Source organism: Malus sylvestris, chromosome 11, assembly GCF_916048215.2.
Source record: "Malus sylvestris chromosome 11, drMalSylv7.2, whole genome shotgun sequence".
Lineage (NCBI taxonomy): Eukaryota > Viridiplantae > Streptophyta > Magnoliopsida > Rosales > Rosaceae > Malus > Malus sylvestris.
The window spans coordinates 34,412,286-34,431,354 of record NC_062270.1 but is presented as its reverse complement, the minus strand read 5'-3'; the positions used below and the strand labels follow the sequence as shown (position 1 = coordinate 34,431,354).

The 19,069-nt window shown below is 40.7% G+C and overlaps 1 protein-coding gene across 2 annotated transcripts in view; it reads right to left on the bottom strand.

The window, feature by feature from the left end:
* LOC126589686 (receptor-like protein 3) overlaps positions 1-19,069 on the bottom strand; it is a 166,422-nt gene that overhangs the window by 14,166 nt on the left and 133,187 nt on the right. The window contains exon 1 of one of the 2 annotated variants that reach the window (XM_050255065.1): positions 17,097-17,331. The exons of the other annotated variant lie outside the window; for it this stretch is intronic. Coding sequence (XP_050111022.1) covers positions 17,097-17,325 — 229 coding nt within the window. The 5' untranslated portion in view covers positions 17,326-17,331. Of the gene's footprint in view, positions 1-17,096; positions 17,332-19,069 lie in introns of those variants that run through there. 2 annotated transcript variants of the gene reach the window in all.

Below are 19,069 nucleotides of genomic sequence, written 5' to 3'. Positions count from 1 at the left end.
CATCTACCGTCAAGATCTATTCCAAGAACAAAACGAAGAAGATAAAAAGATGTGAGCCTTCTCGCACCCAAGATAGGTACAAAAACACCTTGAGGGAGCTGGAGCAAAAGATGTACCCTTTTCTGGACTCTGACGTGGCCGCAATAGTAGGTGATCGGACTACCCGAATGCAAGCGCCCTGAAGAGATGAATCGCGTTAATGATTCTAGGTATTGCAAATACCATCATATCTTTAGCCATCATGTTGGCAAGTGCTTCGTCCTCAAGGAGCTCATCATGAAGCTAGCACAACAAGGGCAAATTGAACTCAACCTTGAAAACACAGTCGCAACACACAGTACTGCAATTGTGTTTAGTTTGTTTGATCATGTGCCTCTCCGAGTAACACATGCTCATTCCCGTCTATGCTCAAGCCACATGGCACCTTCTGCATAACTATCACTGAGGGAAAGTGACCAAGATGCACCTACCGACGATGAAAAAGGGTGGACACTGGTGACTTACAAGAAGATAAGGAAGCCAATACCACAAGCCTCACGGCCAAAGGTGAAGCAAACGAGAAAGCACCACTGCCGTAACAATAAGAAGCCCAAGAGAGACGTAAGAGTTGCAAAGCCAACATATGCTGGGAAGCCTATGGAGCAAGAGCTGCGCATTCTTGTCTCGTTACATGAGTACTTCCTGAATGACTTTTTCCAACAGTGCACTACCGTTGCCTGTCACATGGTAGAAATAGAGATAGAAGAGCCCTCAAAAGGCAAAGCTATCACCGTTAAGGAAGAGAAACTCCTACGCCTAAAGAAAGCCTGGCGTCATACTTTAGCATCGAAGATAGGCTGCGATTGCCCAAGGAAATGCGAAGAGCACTGATAGCAGTCTTGGCGAGCCCCGACATCCATGAAGTGCAAGAAATCAAGGATGAAGGCTTGAAGCTCCAGCCATATGAATATGTCACATGTTGCGCCGCCCATAATGCAATCATCTTCACTGACGAAGACTTGCTGCTAGGGTCAAAACGTCACAATCGTCCTCTCTTCGTCTCTGGGTAGGTGAGGGAGCACAAAGTCAATTGCATGCTTGTGGATAGTGGTTTGGCCATAAACATCATGCCAAAGTCAACAATAACTTCAATCAGCATCAAGGTGGGTAAATTGACCCGAAGCAGCCTGCTAATCCAAGGTTTCAACCAAGAAGGACAAAGAGCGATGGGCATGGTCCGCGTAAAGATAACTATTGGTGAACTCAAGTCGAGCACAATATTCCATGTGATCGATGCAAGAACTTCCTACAGCTTGCTCTTAGAAAGGCCTTGAATCCATGAGAATGGTGTAGTGCCATCCACCCTCCACCAATGCTTAAAATACTATCGAGAATGAGTAAAGGTGATACAAGGCGACACATACCCGTTCACCGAAGTCGAATCACACTTTGCAGACGCCAAGTTCTACATGGATGAAGAAACGATGCTTGAAGAACTTCCAAAAAAGATCAAGTCCACAGGAAAAGCCGCACCTAAAAAGAAGAAGTGGCAAGCCGTGCCCAAAGAGTAAGAAAGGGAAGCTGTGCCATCTTTAAGCAAAAACGACGATGAGCCCGCTAAGCCTGCAATAACTAAAGGAAGTGTGACGCCCTCAAAAGGATCAAGCACACTCATTTCTAATACATCTCAATGCCGACAAGAAAGAATGGGAAATCCCCGTTCGAAACTGGAACAAACAAAGCTAACACACAGTTGCACAAGGATGATGTAAAGCTACTCAAGACAAGAAAGAATGGGCACTCCAAAATGTATCTACTGCTACAAGGTAATGCCCTTTGGTTTGAAGAACGCTAGAGCCACATATCAACGTGCCATGCAAAAGATCTTCAACGATATGCTACACAAAAACGTAGAGTGTTACATAAACAATGTAGTTGTCAAGACCAAGAAGAAATCCTATCACTTAAAGGATTTACGAATGGTGTTCGACAAACTATGACATTACAACCTCAAATGAACCTGTTGAAGTGTGCATTTTGCGTCACCTCTAGGAAGTTCCTCGGCTTCATTGTTAAGCACAACATTGAAGTAGACCAATAAAAGATTAAGGCCATTCAAAGTATGCCCGAGCCAAGGAATCTACACTAGCTGAAAAGTCTACAAGGACGACTTACCTTCATCAGACGCTTCATCTCCAACCTTGTTGGACCCTGTCAACTCTTTAGTTAACTTATGAAGAATGTCGCTCTATTCGTATGGGATGATGCCTACCGCAATGCCTTAGAAAGCATAAAAAAGGTACTTGGCAAGCCAACCTGTCTTAAAAGCTCTCATGCCTGGAAAGTCGCTCATCCTATACGTTGCTGCACAAAAAGGTTCCATTAGAGCACTCTTAGCACAAGAAAATGAAGACCAAAGGGAAAGAGCACTCTACTACCTAAGTAAAACCCTCACTGGTGCCGAGCTTAACTACACACCAATCGAGAAGATGTGCCTTGCCTTAGTCTTTGCCGTCCAAAAGCTTAGACACTACATGCATGCTTACACCATCCACTTGGTTGCTAAAGCTGACCCAGCCAAATATGCCATGTCCAACCTAATTTTGACAAGGTGATTAGCGAAATGGGCGTTGTTTCTTAATCAATATGAGATCATTTACGTTCCAGATAAAGCCATCAAGGGACAAGCACTAGCTGACTTTCTTGCCGGTCATCCAATCCTAGCCGATTGGAAATTCTCAGATGACTTGCCCGACGATGAGGTGTTCTACGTCGACATCTTCCCGACATGTACAATGTTCTTCGACGGATCTGTACGAGCAGATGAAGTGGGGGCAGGAGTAGTATTCATGTCGCCATAAAGACAAGTACTACCCTATTCCTTCCGGCTAAGCGAACTATGCTCCAACAACGTCGCTGAATACCAAGTGCTAATTATCGGACTCTGAATGGCGATCGACATGGAAATCATAACACTAGAAGTGTATGACGACTCCAAGCTCATAATCAATCAACTCTTGACTGAATATGAAGTAAGGAAAGATTATCTCGTCCCATAATTTCGGCTAGCAACTCAACTACTCCGAAAGTTTAAGGCGGTGATGCTAGAACATGTGCCAAGAAAAGAAAATCAAATGGCAGACACTCTAGCTAACTTAGCCTCAAGTATGGTGCTAAGAGAAGATGAAGCTGCAAACGTGCCAGTTTGCCAAAGATGGGTGATTACACTCATCATTGAAATGCTACTGGATGATATAAACGTCATCTCAGTACTTCCAGTCGACGCTAAAGAATGAAGACAACCACTAATCGACTACTTGGAGCATGAAAAGCTTCCAGATGATCCTAGACACTTCTCTGAAATACGTCGACGAGCACCTCGCTTCCTATACTACAAGGTAACACTCTACCGACGCTCTTTTGAATGAGTACTTCTAAGATGCCTAAGAGAGGAAGAAGCTAATCAAGCCATGAAAGAAGCACACATAGGCATCTACGGAGCACATCAGTTTAGACCAAAGCTGCACCTCCAGCTCAAAAGGATGAGCTACTACTGACCAAGCATAGTGAAGGATTGCATGGAACATGCCAAAAGATGTCAAGTCTGCCAATTCCATGCCAACTTCATACATCAACCGACTGAGCCATTACACCATACGATTGCTTCATGGCCATTTAAGGCATGGGGATTAGACGTCGTGGGACCAATCACACCAAAATCATATGCCGGAGAAGCCTACATTCTAGCAGCAATGGATTACTTCTCCAAGTGGGCTGAAGCCATACCTCTAAGGGAAGTAAAGAAGGAAAATGTCGTCCATTTCATCAATGAGCATATCATTTACCGATATGGTGTGCCTCGCTACATCATCACTGACAATGGAAAACAGTTCTCTAACCGACTCTTTGACGAGCTCTGTGAGAAATACAAGTTCAAGCAGCACAAGTCTTCCATGTATCATGCTCCAGCCAACGGTCTTGCGGAAGCATTCAACAAAACGTTGTGCAACCTCCTCAAGAGGGTAATCAACCGAACAAAGAGATACTAGCACGAAAGAATAAGCAAAACACTTTGGGCATATAGAACGACAAATAGATTCCTACCCAAGCTACACCTTATTCTTTCGTATATGGCATGAAAGCTGTTCTGCCACTCGAAAGTTAAATCCCCTCACTAAGGATGGCTATACAAGAAAGCTTGACTGAAGAGGAAAACGCAAAGTTATGACTACAAGAGTTGGAAGCACTCGACAAAATAAGGCTCGAAGCTCAACAACACTTGGAATGCTACCAAGCACGGTTGTCCAAGGCGTTCAACAAGAAGGTCCGCCTAAGATCTTTCCAAACTGGAGATCTTGTCTTAGCGTTACGAAGGCCCATCATCACAACTCACAAGACAAAAAGCAAGTTCACATCAAAGTGGGATGAACCTTACGTAATACAAGAGGTCTACACCAACGGCGCCTACCTAATCATGGCAGAAGACTACTTGAAGATCGGCCCCATCAAGGGTATATTCTTGAAGCGCTACTACCTCTGAGAGGCACAATGTTCCTCGCCTGCACGAGCCTAAACTGCAAACGACACAACGTTCCTCACATGCACGAGCCTAAACTGCAAACGGCACAACACTCCTTACATGCATGAGTCTAAACTGCAAACAGCACCAAATAACCCACAACGCTCCTTGTTCGCACAAGCTTAAAAGGCAATACCCAATGCTCCTGGCCCGCTAAAGCATAAACTGTGTACGGAAAAACAAAAACAAAAAAAAAATCACCATCAAAATCGCCAAAATCCATCACCCCCTTGAACTACGTCATGAGTTGATCCCTCCTCAACCGAGAGTACGTAGGCAACTTGAAACTTCAAAAAAAAACTAAGTACAGTCACATTATCAACAAAAACACAAACACTTTGAAGAATAAAGAGCAAATTCAAAATGTGAATATTTTATTTCTTTAAAGGAAGAATTCGGCTACAAAGCCTTATTACAAAGTGAAAAGAAAAAAAAACAAAGATGGCTTCTCCAGTAGTCGACAAGGTGCTATTCCAAGTCACAACTCCGATGTGGATACGATCACCAAGAAGCTCAAACAAAGCATGTGAATTGTTGCGAGGATGGTGCGAAGGATTCAAAACAAGAATCCTTGATGTACACACCTTCTTCTTCGGAGTTGGTTGACCAAAATCCATCACCTCCAAAGACACTTCGGAAGACCACAACTTGATGTGGATCGAGTTGTCTTTTGCAGGAAGAACAAGCGCCTTAGGGCTAGTCAAAGGTGCACAAAACTTCAACGTTGTTCCCCTATCTTGCGAATCGCCTTCCTTTGCTAGAATGGTGATGGTATTATTCTTAAAGCACTTGAAAAATATCATGGCTGCAATAAAATAAACAAAGCAACACAAAGAAAAAAACATTGCTTCACTAAACAAAAGATATACGAGACAAACCTCATAACCATCGAAGGATGAAGATGGCGAAGTCACAACAACAAGAAGAAATCAGCCACGAATCTTGATCAAGCACGGCAAAGAGGGCAGCTACAAGACATTCCTTCATGGCACACTACAGTAGCAAAGAAAACCAAAACGCCACTAATAGCACTACGCAACCCTGTATCGATTACGCAAGCAATTTTTTGCACTGCATGGTGAAGAGGGTAACCTCAGGATGGTCCTTCGAAGCACGCTATAGTAGTAAAGAAAACCAAAATGCTACGCACTACACAACCCCGCAACGATTACGCAAGCAATTTCTTGCACTGCACGGCCAACATCATCATCGAGGAAAGTTATGACCAAAGGGCATTACATAGTGTAAAAACGCTGCAGTCTTTTGCACAACCCCCCACACGGTAAAAGTGACGCACTGTAACAAGCTCCAAGCAGCGGCAAGAGGCAGGCCAACGTCACCACCAAGGAAAGTTGTGACCAAAATGCACTACATATCATAAAAACGCTGCAATCTTTTGCACAACCCCACAAGGTAAAAGTGACGCACTGCAATAAGCTCTAAAGCAGCAACTGTAGGGCACGGCAGCGGCAAGAGGCACGACTACGTCACCACCAAGGAAAATTATGATCAAAAGGCAGTACACAGCGTAAAAACTTTGTAGTCTTTTGCACAACCCCACACGGTAAAAGTGACGCACATCAACAAGTTCCAAGTAGCAACAACAGGCACGACAAACACAATAGCAAAAAACCCACGACTCCAAGCAGCTACAAAGTGCACGGCAAAAGGAGTTGTGTTGTGGAAAAAATATACACCCAATTGTCCTATATATAGGGGTCAATTGCTTCCTAATGCTATAAGGGAAATACATAGCCAAATAACAAAAGGAAAATCAAAACAAGAAAGCACATCCCCACCAAAAGAAGGAAGCAAATTCCAAGAAAAAAATGGCAAGTTTCAGCCAATCTGCGCAGGCAGGACATTTTTTGTGGTAACTGAACTTTCCGGAAGGGTTTTAATGCAAGGCCAGTTGGAGAAGGAAGCTAAGTGGCTAAGGATCATTGTGTCCAAATTTCATAATTTTTCCTAAAGCCAAACATTCTAGTTTTCAAAGTCATTCCCGTAAAAATTGCTATCTCGTCAGGAATTGCGCAGCTGTAGGAAAATGTAAAGTTGAAGGCTTTCCCGATTTTTCCTAGTTATGTACGATATATGCCTGAAAAGATAAGGGATAAAGCTACGTTTCCCATATTGTTTCAGAATTTTCGAAAAAATAAATCAACCTCAAATTGGGCGTGCAAGTCAGAGGACATGTTTCCCAAAAAAAAAAAAAAAGGAAAGTAAAATACCTCCTTGCCATGGGAAAATCAAAACAAGGAAGGAAAACTCCTTCCTTGCCATGGAATAAAAAAAAGTAAAAAAAAAAAACCCTCCTTCATTCCGTGGGAATCAAAAAAGAAGAAAGGAAAATTCCCTCCTTCATGCCATGGGAAATCAAAACAAGAAACAAATGTTTTGTTTTTCCCCCCTTGCCGGGGGAAAAAAAAAGAAAAATAGGGAAAGGAAATGCACATCCTACTCATCCAAGGACAAGCATTGAATCTTTCCAAAACTTTGAAGGAAATCACGAAAGTTTTCCGACACTTTGAAGGAAGTCACCATTGTTACCAAAATTGAAGGGGATTCCTACCGAAGGAAGGAAAAAAACACTTGTTTTCCTACAACAAACACGCCTCTACAACCCTTGAAGAAGCAAACTAATTCAAGATTAAGTGACAACGACCCTTGAGTTAGAACATTCACATTGTAGGACTTCAAAATACGTTTCCTACATGTGACAAGCACATGCCTACAACATGCCTTGAAGTGGGGGCATTTGTAAACATGTAAATTTCGTTGCATACAAATGATGCATCACAAAGCTCCACGTGGCATATGACTTATCACAAATGGACAAGTCATCAAAGACATGTGGCATAAATCAAGCAAGGGAAGTATAAAACATTCCCAAGATTTGGCAAAGGGAAGAAATCTCTCTTAAATTCGGCAAAAGGGTCTAGATTGGTCCTAAAACCGGAAAGAAAGTTAAGGTATCTTCATTAAACAAACAAGAATTGAAGATTGCTCACAAAATAGGCAACAAGGCCTTATAATTTCAGCAAAAGGAGTAAAGTGGCTGAAATTAAGACACAAAACATCCCTAAATTCTCCCATGGATGAATTAGGACATAAATTAAAGCCAAATCCACCCGAAGGCAAGCTTTGAGAAGCCTATAAATACAAGGTCCTCCCACACGCATTGAGGTCGAAAAATCTCTACACAGAAGAACCTCTGCCAAACCTTTGAAGACTAATACGCTGTTAAAGCTCTCTTCGAAGAACATTCAACCAAAGCTGAAGCTTTCTCTCGACCAAAGCCGAAGCACTTCTTTGAATAATTAACAAGCTCTCATGCTGATTCCTTCGAAGACTTTGTTGCAAGCTTATAAACTTGTAGCAAACATTCGTTTCAAGATCAAGTCGCCTAGACCCTTGAAGCAACGAAATCCTACATCAAACACCATCTTTGCCGCACCCTTGAGGTGTAGATCATCCATGCGTTGTTTTCAAGCTCAAAACTTGAATCAATCGTTCAACCGTTCGTCCAAGATTAAGTCATCGCGACCCTTGGATCAATCACGCATCTACATCAAATTTGAAGACTGAATCAGAGGAAAAGTTGTAAATAGAGATTGTAACCTACAAATTCAAATAAATACAAATCTACTTTGTACACGTGTTCTCGTTTCATTCGATACAGAATTTTCGTGTTTACAGTCACTGAGTACCAAGCACTGATCATTGGACTTCAAATGGAGATCGACATGGAAATCACAACACTATAAGTGTATGGCGACTCCAAGCTCATAATCAATCAACTCGTGACTGAATATGAAGTGAGGAAATATGATCTTGTCCTATACTCTTGGCTAGCAACTCGACTGCTACAAATGTTCGAGGCCGTGACGCTAGAACATGTGCCAAGAAAAGAAAATCAAATGGCGGACGTTCTGGCTAACCTAGCCTCAAGTATGGTGCTAGGGGAAGATGAAGTTGCAGACGTGCCAATTTGCCAAAAATGGGTGATCCCACTGGTCAATGAAATGCTACTGGATGATACAAATGTCATCTCAGTACTTCCAGTCGACACTGAAGAGTGGAGACAGCCACTGATCGATTACTTGGAGCATAGAACACCACTCTAAAATACATCGACGAGCACCTTGTTTCCTCTACTACAAATGAACACTTTACCGATGCTCTTTTGAATGAGTACTTCTAAGATGCCTAGGTGAGGAAGAAGCCAATCAAGCCGTGGAAGAAGCACACTCAGGCGTATGTGGTGCACATTAGTCCAGACCAAAGCTACACTTCCAGCTCAAGAGAATGGGTTAGTACTAGCCAAGCATGGTGAATGACTGCCTGGAATACACCAAAAATTACCAAACCTGTCAATCCAACGCCAACTTCATACATCAACCGCCTGAGCCATACCCTACGGTTGCTTCATGGTTGTTTGATGAATGGGGATTGGATGTCGTTGGATCAATCACACCGAAATCATCTGCAAGAGAAGCTTACATCCTAGTTGTAACTGACTACTTCTCTAAGTCGGCTGAAGCTGTACCCCTCAGGGAAGTCAAGAAAGAAACCGTCGTCCTTTTCATCAAAGAGCATTTCATCCACCGATATGGTGTGCCTCGCTGCGTCATCACCAATAACGAAAAATATTTCTTCAACCGACTTATGGATGAGCTCTGCAAGAAATACAAGTTCAAACAACACAAGTCTTCCATGTATCATGCTCTGGCCAATGGACTTGCGGAAGCATTCAACAAAATGTTGTGCAACTTCCTAAAGAGGTAATCAGCCGAACAAAGAGAGACTGGCACGAAAGAATAAGCAAATCCCTTTGGGCATATAGGACGACACATAGGACTCCTACCCAAGCTATGCCTTATTCTCTCGTATATGGTGTGGAAGCTGTTATACCACTCGAAAGTCAAATCCCCCACTAAGGATGGTTATACAAGAAGGTTTGATTAAAGAGGAAAATGCAAAGCTACGACTTCAAGAATTGGAAGCACTCGACGAAATAAGGCTCAAAGCTCAATAACATTTGGAATGCTACCAAGCACGACTATCCAAGGCATTCAACAAGAAGGTCCGCCCAAGGTCTTTCCAAGCTGAAAATCTTGTCTTGGCATTACGAAGGCCTATTATCACAACTCATAAGATGAAAAGCAAGTTCACATCAAAATGGAATGGACCTTACGTAATACAGGAGGTCTACACCAACGGCACCTACTTAATCATGGAAAAAGACGGCTTGAAGATCAGCCCTATCAATGGCAGGTTCTTCAAACGCTACTACCCCTAAACCAAATAAACAAAGCTCATTGGCTACATGATCCTAAACTACACACGACACAATACTCCTTGTTCGCACGAGCTTAAAAAGCGACACTCAACGCTCCTGGCCCGCAAGAGTATAAATTGCGTATGGCAAAACCATAAAAAAGAGAGACTGGCATGAAAGAATAAGCGAAGCCCTTTGGGCATATAGGACGACATATAGGACTCTTACCCAAGCTATGCCTTATTCTCTCGTATATGGTGTGGAAGCTGTTATACCACTCGAAAGTCAAATCCCCCACTAAGGATGGCTATACAAGAAGGTTTGATTAAAAAGGAAAATGCAAAGCTACGACTTCAAGAGTTGGAAGCACTCGACGAAAGAAGGCTCAAAGCTCAACAACACTTGGAATGCTACCAAGCACGACTATCCAAGACATTCAACAAGAAAGTCCACCCAAGGTCTTTCCAAGCTGAAAATCTTGTCTTGGCATTACGAAGGCCTATTATCACAACTCACAAGATGAAAAGGAAGTTCACATCAAAATGGAATGGACCTTACGTAATACAGGAGGTCTACACCAACGGCGCCTACTTAATCATGGAAGAAGACGGCTTGAAGATCAGCCCCATCAATGGCAGTTTCTTCAAACGCTACTACCCCTAAACCAAATAAACAAAGCTCCTTGCCTACATGATCCTAAACTACACACGACACAATGCTCCTTGTACGCACAAGCTTAAAATGTGATACTTAATTCTCCTTGTTCGCACGAGCTTAAAAAGCGACACTCAACGCTCCTGGCCCGCAAGAGCATACATTGCATACGGTAAAACCATAAAAAAAAAAATCCATCACTTTTTTGAACTACGTCACAACTTGAACCCTCCTCAACCGAGGGTACTTAAGCAACTTGAAACTTCAAAACTTCAAGTACAGTCACATCACCAACAAAAAAAGAAAACAAAAATTTTGAAGAATAAAGAGAAAATTCAAAATGTGAATACTTTATTTCTTTAAAGGAAGAATTCGGCTTCAAAGCCTTATTACAAAATAAGCAAAAAAAAACAAAGAAGGCTTAAAGTACAAAGAGCAGAAGACACTACTTGAAAGCTGTGTCCCTAAAACTACGACAACGATCTTCAAGCAAGCCTTCTAAAGTCTTTAAAGTCTCCATATCGGTAGGAGACAAGATGAGCAACTCCATAGCCGTGCCTTTCTCTTGCTCTAGGCATGAAATCTCTTCTTGATGCTGAGAAAGTGTAGCTTCTTGCTCCAAAAGAACACACTGAAGTTATGATGCTTCAACTTCCAACTGCTCTCGTTCTCGCACCAACTCTTCTAGACGCGTTTGGACAGAAGCTAAAGAAGTCTATGTAACTTGATAACCTTCTGAAGTAGCTTGCTGAGAAGACCAAACTTGGGCAATTGATAAGTCTATTGCCGCAAGTTGCTGAGCTCTAAGCTCTAGATTCAATTTCTTCAAAGAAATAGCATGCAAGGAAGAATACTTAGTTGAGGCAGCCATAAGTTTGGCAATCTTAACTCTCAAGGGTGAGGAATCAACACTAAGGTTATCAATCGCAGAAACAAGCTTTGATAAGTCTTCCTTGATCAATGCAAGGTCCTCCAATAGGCACTTTGAAATCCTCTTCTTAATATGGCTCTTGATATCTATAGTCGCGCGAAGGTTGATGTGATGGAGAAGATGCTCAGTGCCACTAAGGTTCGGTCCTCTAAGAGAGATCTCAGAGCTAGCTGGCAAAGGTGTTAGACGCATGACAGACTCTTGCATGCCTACATCTACATTCGGCAACCTTGGGCCACTTGGCGGATTTGGAACAAGCTCTGCACCAGGCGGATCCCCAATCTCCTCGTCCGTGGGTAGATTGCTTCAAAATAGCATCTCCGCAAAGGAATGAACTCCTGTGTTCACTAAATCAATGGAACAGGAAGGCCCAACCTAAAAAAAGACAAAGAATGATATTGGAAACAAAAGCTAAACAAATAAAAGCAAAAGAAATCACAAGAAATGAGGAAATACATACGTCTTTCTCAAGTGACACGTGACCATCAAATTAAAGAGGCCTAAACACTTTGTTCTTCTTATGACAAAAATTGACATCGCTGTCATCCCAAGCACTTTTAAGTGATCGTTTGTTCAAAGCTTGTTGACGTTGCCACAAAATAAGTTGATTTTCATGTGAGTCAGTTGCGTCATCACCCGCCTCTTTAGAAGTATCCAAACATTGAGAAGACAAGCATGGGCATTGAGGAGCTAAACCCGCAGGTCTATCTTGCAAAGGAGTTGCACTCGCACAATCGAATGGTGCTAGCTACGTAGGAATCGCAGAACAACCCTCTCTCAGCTCATCATTGCGTGAATTGGTGCCACTTGCCGTCCCCAAGTCTTCATGGTGTACCTTTGACCACCAACCTATGTAGGCACGGGTCACTGGATTACTCTTAAACTCATCATTAGCCGGCAGAGTGATAGAACCATTTGTGCATGCACGGGTACAAGACTCTCAATGCATGTACAAGGCTTGCAATGATTCCAGCCGTGCATTTTCCTTCAGCTTGCCTAGTACATGTTAGACAAAACCAAATTGCCTACTGAAACAGTGAGGACTATACGGCTAAATGATACATCAGTCTCCTTATTGTAAAGAAACATATCCGGAATGAAGACTCGTAAGGTAAGATAAGTCTGAGAAATGAATGCGAGAATCATCTACAAAGACTAGTAGTGCCGAGCGAACCCTTGGCAGATGGTCCATTCTTAAACCTTCACAGCTTCTAAACAACGATTGCGCCAGCAAATCATCAAGGCTCTTTCCAGAAAGCACGCCAAATTACTTTATCATCAAAGGCCCCAACTTGTTTGAAGTTGACGAAGAAGGCCCTGACTTGACTGAAGTTGACGAAGAAAATTAGTGCCAAAGTACTCACCCAACTAACCGTACATATAGTGGTAGGGAAGTACAGTAGCACAATCTTCAGTGTTCGTTGAGTTTGAAACAACATTTAAGCCGTCATAAATATTGGCTAAGACCAGAATAGCAAAGCTAAAAGATTCACCTACAGCCATCTTGCTAGCCACTTTAAAGACTCCAGAACAGATAAAGTTGACATCGTCTTTAGGGAAGACAAACTTACAAAGCTAACAAGCTAAAAAAATGACTAGGTAAGATTCTTTCGCATGCTCTAACACTACGCCAAGTTCGTCAAACACTTTCAACTCAGCAGGGGCAAGGCTCCCAACTGAACCAATGGCACCTGACGAATCTGAGTCTCTCTTCGGCTTGGTTGTCTTGTTGCGGCCATTTTTCTTCGAATGCTTCTTATACTTCATGGCACCCTAATACCAAAATCAGATTCATGAAGATATCTTCACACCTGACTTGCCCTGAGCCTCCTAGGAAAGCTTGTGATACGCCAAAAACAAATAGCAGCAACTCACAGGTAGTCCTCGGCTATTGCGATGAGAAAATTCCTCTATGCCAGGATCAACCTCATCATAAAACTTACCATGGATTGGTAAGCTCCTATCTTATGGAGATCCTAAAGTGAAATCGATATCTCCCATTGAGCCGTGTGAAGTGTGTTGGTCGCTGAACACCAATTCTCAAAGAATGCACGAAGGACGGAATGATGGCGATCATAATTACACAAATATGCGTATATGGCGTGATATAGGCTCACATTAGTAAGCACATCTTTGGATCGGCTCAAGACATCTTCAAGCCACTCCTAGTAAAATTCAGCAAAGACGGCTTCTACAATAGTCGACAAGATGCCATTCCAAGTCATGGCACCACCACGAATACGATCACCAAGAAGCTCAAACGAAGCCAGTGGATTGTCAAGAACATGGTGCAAATGATTCAAAATACGAACTCTCGATGTACATGCCTTCTTTTTCGTGTTCGATCGACCAAAATCTATCACCTCCCAAGATACTCCAAAAGACCACAACTTGATATGCATATAGTTGTCTTTCGCAGGAACAACAAGCGCCTTAGGGCAGTCAATGCGCACAAAGTTTCAACGTCGTTCCCCTATCTTGCGGATCGCCTTCTTTCACAAGAATAGTAATGGTATCGCTCTTAAATAAACATAATAAACAAGACAACATCAGCATAAGAATGAGATGGCAAGAAACAAAATTGCTTCACTAAAGCAAAAGACATGCGAAACAAACCTCGTGAGCATTGAAGGATGACAATGATCAAGTCACAACGACGAAAAGAAATCAGCCACAAAAAGCTTAAGCAGCACGGCAAATAGGGAAGCTACAAGGTGGTTTTTCAAAGTAAGCTATAGTAGCAAAGCTAAAGTGTTACGCAATCGCACTACACAACTACGCAAGCAGTTTCTTGCACTGCACGACAACATCACCACCAAGGGAAATTGCAACAAAAGACACTACACAGCGTAACTTCCCTGCAATCTTTTGCACAACACTAAGCAGCAACAACACACGACAAGCAGCAGCAACAAAAGGCACGGCAAGTAGTGAACGACAAGAAGGTTTTGTGACAAAAACACACACCCAATTTCCCAATAAATAAGGGTCAATTGCTTCCTCATGCTATAAGGAGAATACATACCAAATAGAAAAAGAAAAATCAAAAGAATGAGGCACATTCCAGCCAAAAAAAGGAAGCAAATTCCAAGCAAAAAAAGGCAACATGAAATCGGCAACAAGGAGAAAATAAAAGGAAACAAAGAAGTAAGGAAAAGGCTTCAAATTTTCCAAAACATTAAAGGAAAATACCTCTATTTGCTGAAATACAAGAAGAAATCCATCTAAAGCAAGGACAAGTCTTCAAGTTTCCTAAACCAAAAGGGAAAACACCGACATGGCCGGGAAAAAAAAAGGAGGAGAGAAAAAATGCAAATCCTACTTACCCAAGGACAAGCATTAAAGCTTTACAACACCTTGAAGGAAATCACCCTCATTACCAAAATTGAAGGAGATTCCTACTTAAGGAAGGAAAAGCATTTTTACTACACCCACAAGGAAAAAAAATCCAAGTCTCAAAATACACCAAGAGTATTTTGCCAAAGATTATGGAAAATCAAATACGCACGATAAATATGTGCCAATTTGTCCATTTTCAAAATTTTCATTACATTCAAGATCAAGCCTCTCCGGCCCTTGAAGAAAATTTACATTTTCATTCAAGATCGCCTCTACGGCCCTGAAGAAAATTTGCAATTCATCCAAGATCAAGCCTCAATGGTCATTGAAGAAATGTTTTGTTCAAGAAATACACCTCGAACGGCCCTTGACGAAATTCATCATTTCAATTCAAGAAATACGCCACTACGGCCCTTGAAGGAGCAAACTAATTCAAGATCAAGTCTTGACAACCCTTGAGTTAGAACATTCACATTGCAGGACTTCAAAACACATTTCCTGCATATGGCAAGCACATGCCTACAACGTATCTTGAAGTGGGGGCATTTGTAGACATGTAAATTTTGTTATAAACAAATGATGCATCACAAAACTCCACGTGGCATATGACTCATCACAAATAAACAACTCATCAATGACATGTGGCACAAATCAAGCAAAGGAAGTACAAAACCTTTCCAAAATCGGCAAAAGGGAGAAAATCTCTCTTAAAACCGGCAAGAGGATCCAAATTGCTCCCTAAACCGGAAAGAAAGCTAAAGCATCTTCATAAAATAAGCAAGAATTGAAGATTGCTCACAAAATAGGCAAGAAGCCCTATAATTCGGCAAAGATAAGAGAGAGTGGCCAAAACAAGACACAAAACATGTCTAGATTCTCTCGTGGATGAATCAAGACACAAATCAAAGCAAAATCCATCCAAAGGCAAGATTTGAGAAGTCTATAAATACAAGATCCCAAGACAAACAAAGGGGTGAAAATTCTTGAGATCCAGAGGAACCTTTGCACCAAATCTTTGAAGACTAATATGCTGCCAAAGCTCTCTTCGAAGAACACATAACCAAAGCCAAAGCTTTCATTTGACCAAAGCTGAAGCATTCCCTTGAAGAATCAACAAGCACTTATGCCAATTCCTTCAAGACTTTGTTGCGAGCTCAAAACTTGTAATGACATTCGATTCAAGAGCAAGTCACCAAGACCCTTGAATCAACAAAATCCCACATCAACATCACCTTTGTCACAGGTCACACAAACCTTGAGATAAAGACTATCCACGCATTGTTTCAAGTTCAAAACTAGAAGAAATTGTTCAACAGTTCGTCTGAGGTCAAGACACGAAGATTCTGGAATACATGAAAATCAACCATGTCATCATCAGTTGGCATTGCCTTATGGTCAAATGAACCGTTAAGGAGAAGTGTGTAAAGACTTTTGCAATGCATTAGTATCTTCATTGCCCTTGTGACATTGGTCAACCGTACATAAGAAAGCGAGAGGAAGGACAAGGGTTTCAATGAAAGAATCTCAGGTTGTATTTGTCCTTTTAGATAAGGATTATCACTCAACCGAATTACTTTTAGGAACCTGCATGAGTAAAGGCTTATCGGAAAGACACCAGTGAAGTTATTCTTAAGTAGGTCAAGTTTACTAAGGTGGTTGAGTTTGGAGAAATTAGCTGTGGTGAGGTATCCTTCCAAGTAGTTGAATATCCAATGGAGTTCTATGAGGTTTGTACAATTCATCAAAGATGGGGGCAAATTACCTTCTAAGATGTTGAAATCAAAATTCATGAATTTCAACTTCCAGAGCTTCCCAAAATTGAGGGGGATCACACCACTCAAGGATTGTGAGTTGGGTGAGGCAGACAATTATTTCACTAATGGCTCCATTTAATGAATTGAGAGGTAATACAAGTTCCTCAAGTTTGGTAATGTTATAGATATCTTTTGGAAGTGATCCTGACAAATTATTGTGACCGGTGCGAAGAATGTGCAATTTGGAACACCCACCAAACCCATGAGAAATGTTGCCACTAAATTCATTGGAGGAAAACTCCAATACTCTAATGGAAGGAGAGGATCAGAGACAAATATATGAAGGGATATACCCAAACAAGGTGTTGTTGCTAACATTGAAACTATTCAAATTCCAAGCTTGTTGGAAGAAAGAAGATCGAATTGCACCATGAAAGTGATTGCTTGACAAATATATTGTCTGGATATTTCTAGGTGATAGAGAAAATGGTATCTCTCCATAAAGAAGGTTATAGCTCAAATTAAGGATCTCGAGGCGATTCAAGGACGAGAAGAATACCTCATTTGAGACAAGCATACCTCCCTTGAGCCCTTTGGAGGGTAAGAGCAAATGAGTGACCCAACCCTCTCGATTACAAGTGATACCATTCCAATGACAACAATCAACATAACTACTCCGATTCAGAGGAGAAGATAGAATGAGGGCAAAGTCCAGGAGGGAGGTGCATTCAATTTGGTTGCATGCATGAATGTTTGTTGTAGAGATAATGTAAGAGAATAAAAAGATGAGGAGGAAGCCATGGGCCATTTTTTAACTTAGGTATTGCTTAAAGCTAGACCCGACAGTTTCTAACACAACACGAAAACGACACGAAAATAAAGGGTTTCGGGTCAACACGATAACTAATCGGGGTCATTATCGGGTGATCCGTTATTAACGAGTTCTTAACAGGTATACACGCGGGTAACACGTGGGTGACCCATTTCGACCCGTTAAGAAAAAAAAATTTTTTGATAATTTTAAAGTTTAATTACTAAAAGATTCATTATAAATCTTTTAGCATATACAATATACAATATATACAACAGCCATATTACTAAAAGATTTATTATAAATCTTTTATATCATGTTTATACAATAGCCATATTAATATATACAATATATTCTATATTAAATATATAGTTTTGTATTATTATTCTATATAAGTTCAAAAAAAAAGTTTTTGTCATTATTTACTTTTATTATGAGAGTTTCTTATTATCATTACTAGGATAAATTTTTACTTAACATGTTGTTGTCCAAAATTAAAATAAACTAGTATAGTATTTGTATGGGCAAGAACTAAGAAGACATACATACAAGTATGAAAAATGTGAAAGAATATATAAACACTTGTGATTCATCATTATTTCTCCACGAGTAGAAAATGGTTACACTTACATTATCGTTTAGATTTTTAAAATCCTCCAAACCTCATGAATAATTTTTTTTATTTGAGGGAAAAATTAATATAATTAATAATAATTATTGTAGAAGTGTAAAAAATGTAAAAAAAATATATACAATCACTCATAATGACAAACCTTACAACTTTCATGAAGGGATCAGCTTCGAAATCCAACACTATAATCCATAAACCTTAAATTTATATTTAACCATCGATTGTCATTTAAGCTTTATTCTTGTTACTGAATTTCATTTGTAAAATTTTCTTTTTTCAAAACATGATCATCTAGCAGATGTAAGAAGATGAATGGTTCAGATCTTTGATATCACATTTCGATATTTACGGTTAACTGAAATATGAGTCGATGTCATATAGTTTGTAGAAACTTTATAAACATCAAGCAATATTTTCACTAACCGTAAAACTTGAACATAATATCAACGATCCAAACCGTTCATCTTCTTGCATCCTCTAATAGATCATGTTTTCAAAAAACAAAATCTGAAAAAACAAAATTTGATGAGAAAAATGAAGCGTAAATGTAAACAACAATCAACGGTTAAATTTTGATCTATGATTTATATGATTATAGTGGCGAATTTCGAAGTTCAACTCTTCACGAAAGTTGTAAAGCTTGTCATTACGAGCGTTTATATATTTTTTTCTATATTTTTTATACTTCTACATTAATTAAAAAACTATTAAATACTTTACTTAAATAACAGTCGTCAGATAAATGAGAATAAATCTTTACCGTTAGATTCTATTTCATTTATATTATTAAAACTTTTTTGGACAAAAAGACCCCTTATATTTTCCATTATTTTCCAATTTTTTCCATCTGATTTGATCAGAAGCCAGCGCTCAGCCCTAAAATTCTAATCCCTTTCTTTCTTTCTCTCTCCCCACTCCCGTACCCTCTCTCCAGACCCGCCGCGGCGCCGTCTGTTCTTCCTAGCCTCTCTCCCGCCGTCTGTTCTTCCAAAAAGCTCTAATCTGACGGCCACGATCTTCTTGTCCTCCATTCGTACAACCACTTCTGTGTAAGTATTTTTCCCTCTTCAATGGAGGTAATCTATCTCTTACGAAGATTGATGGAAAGAT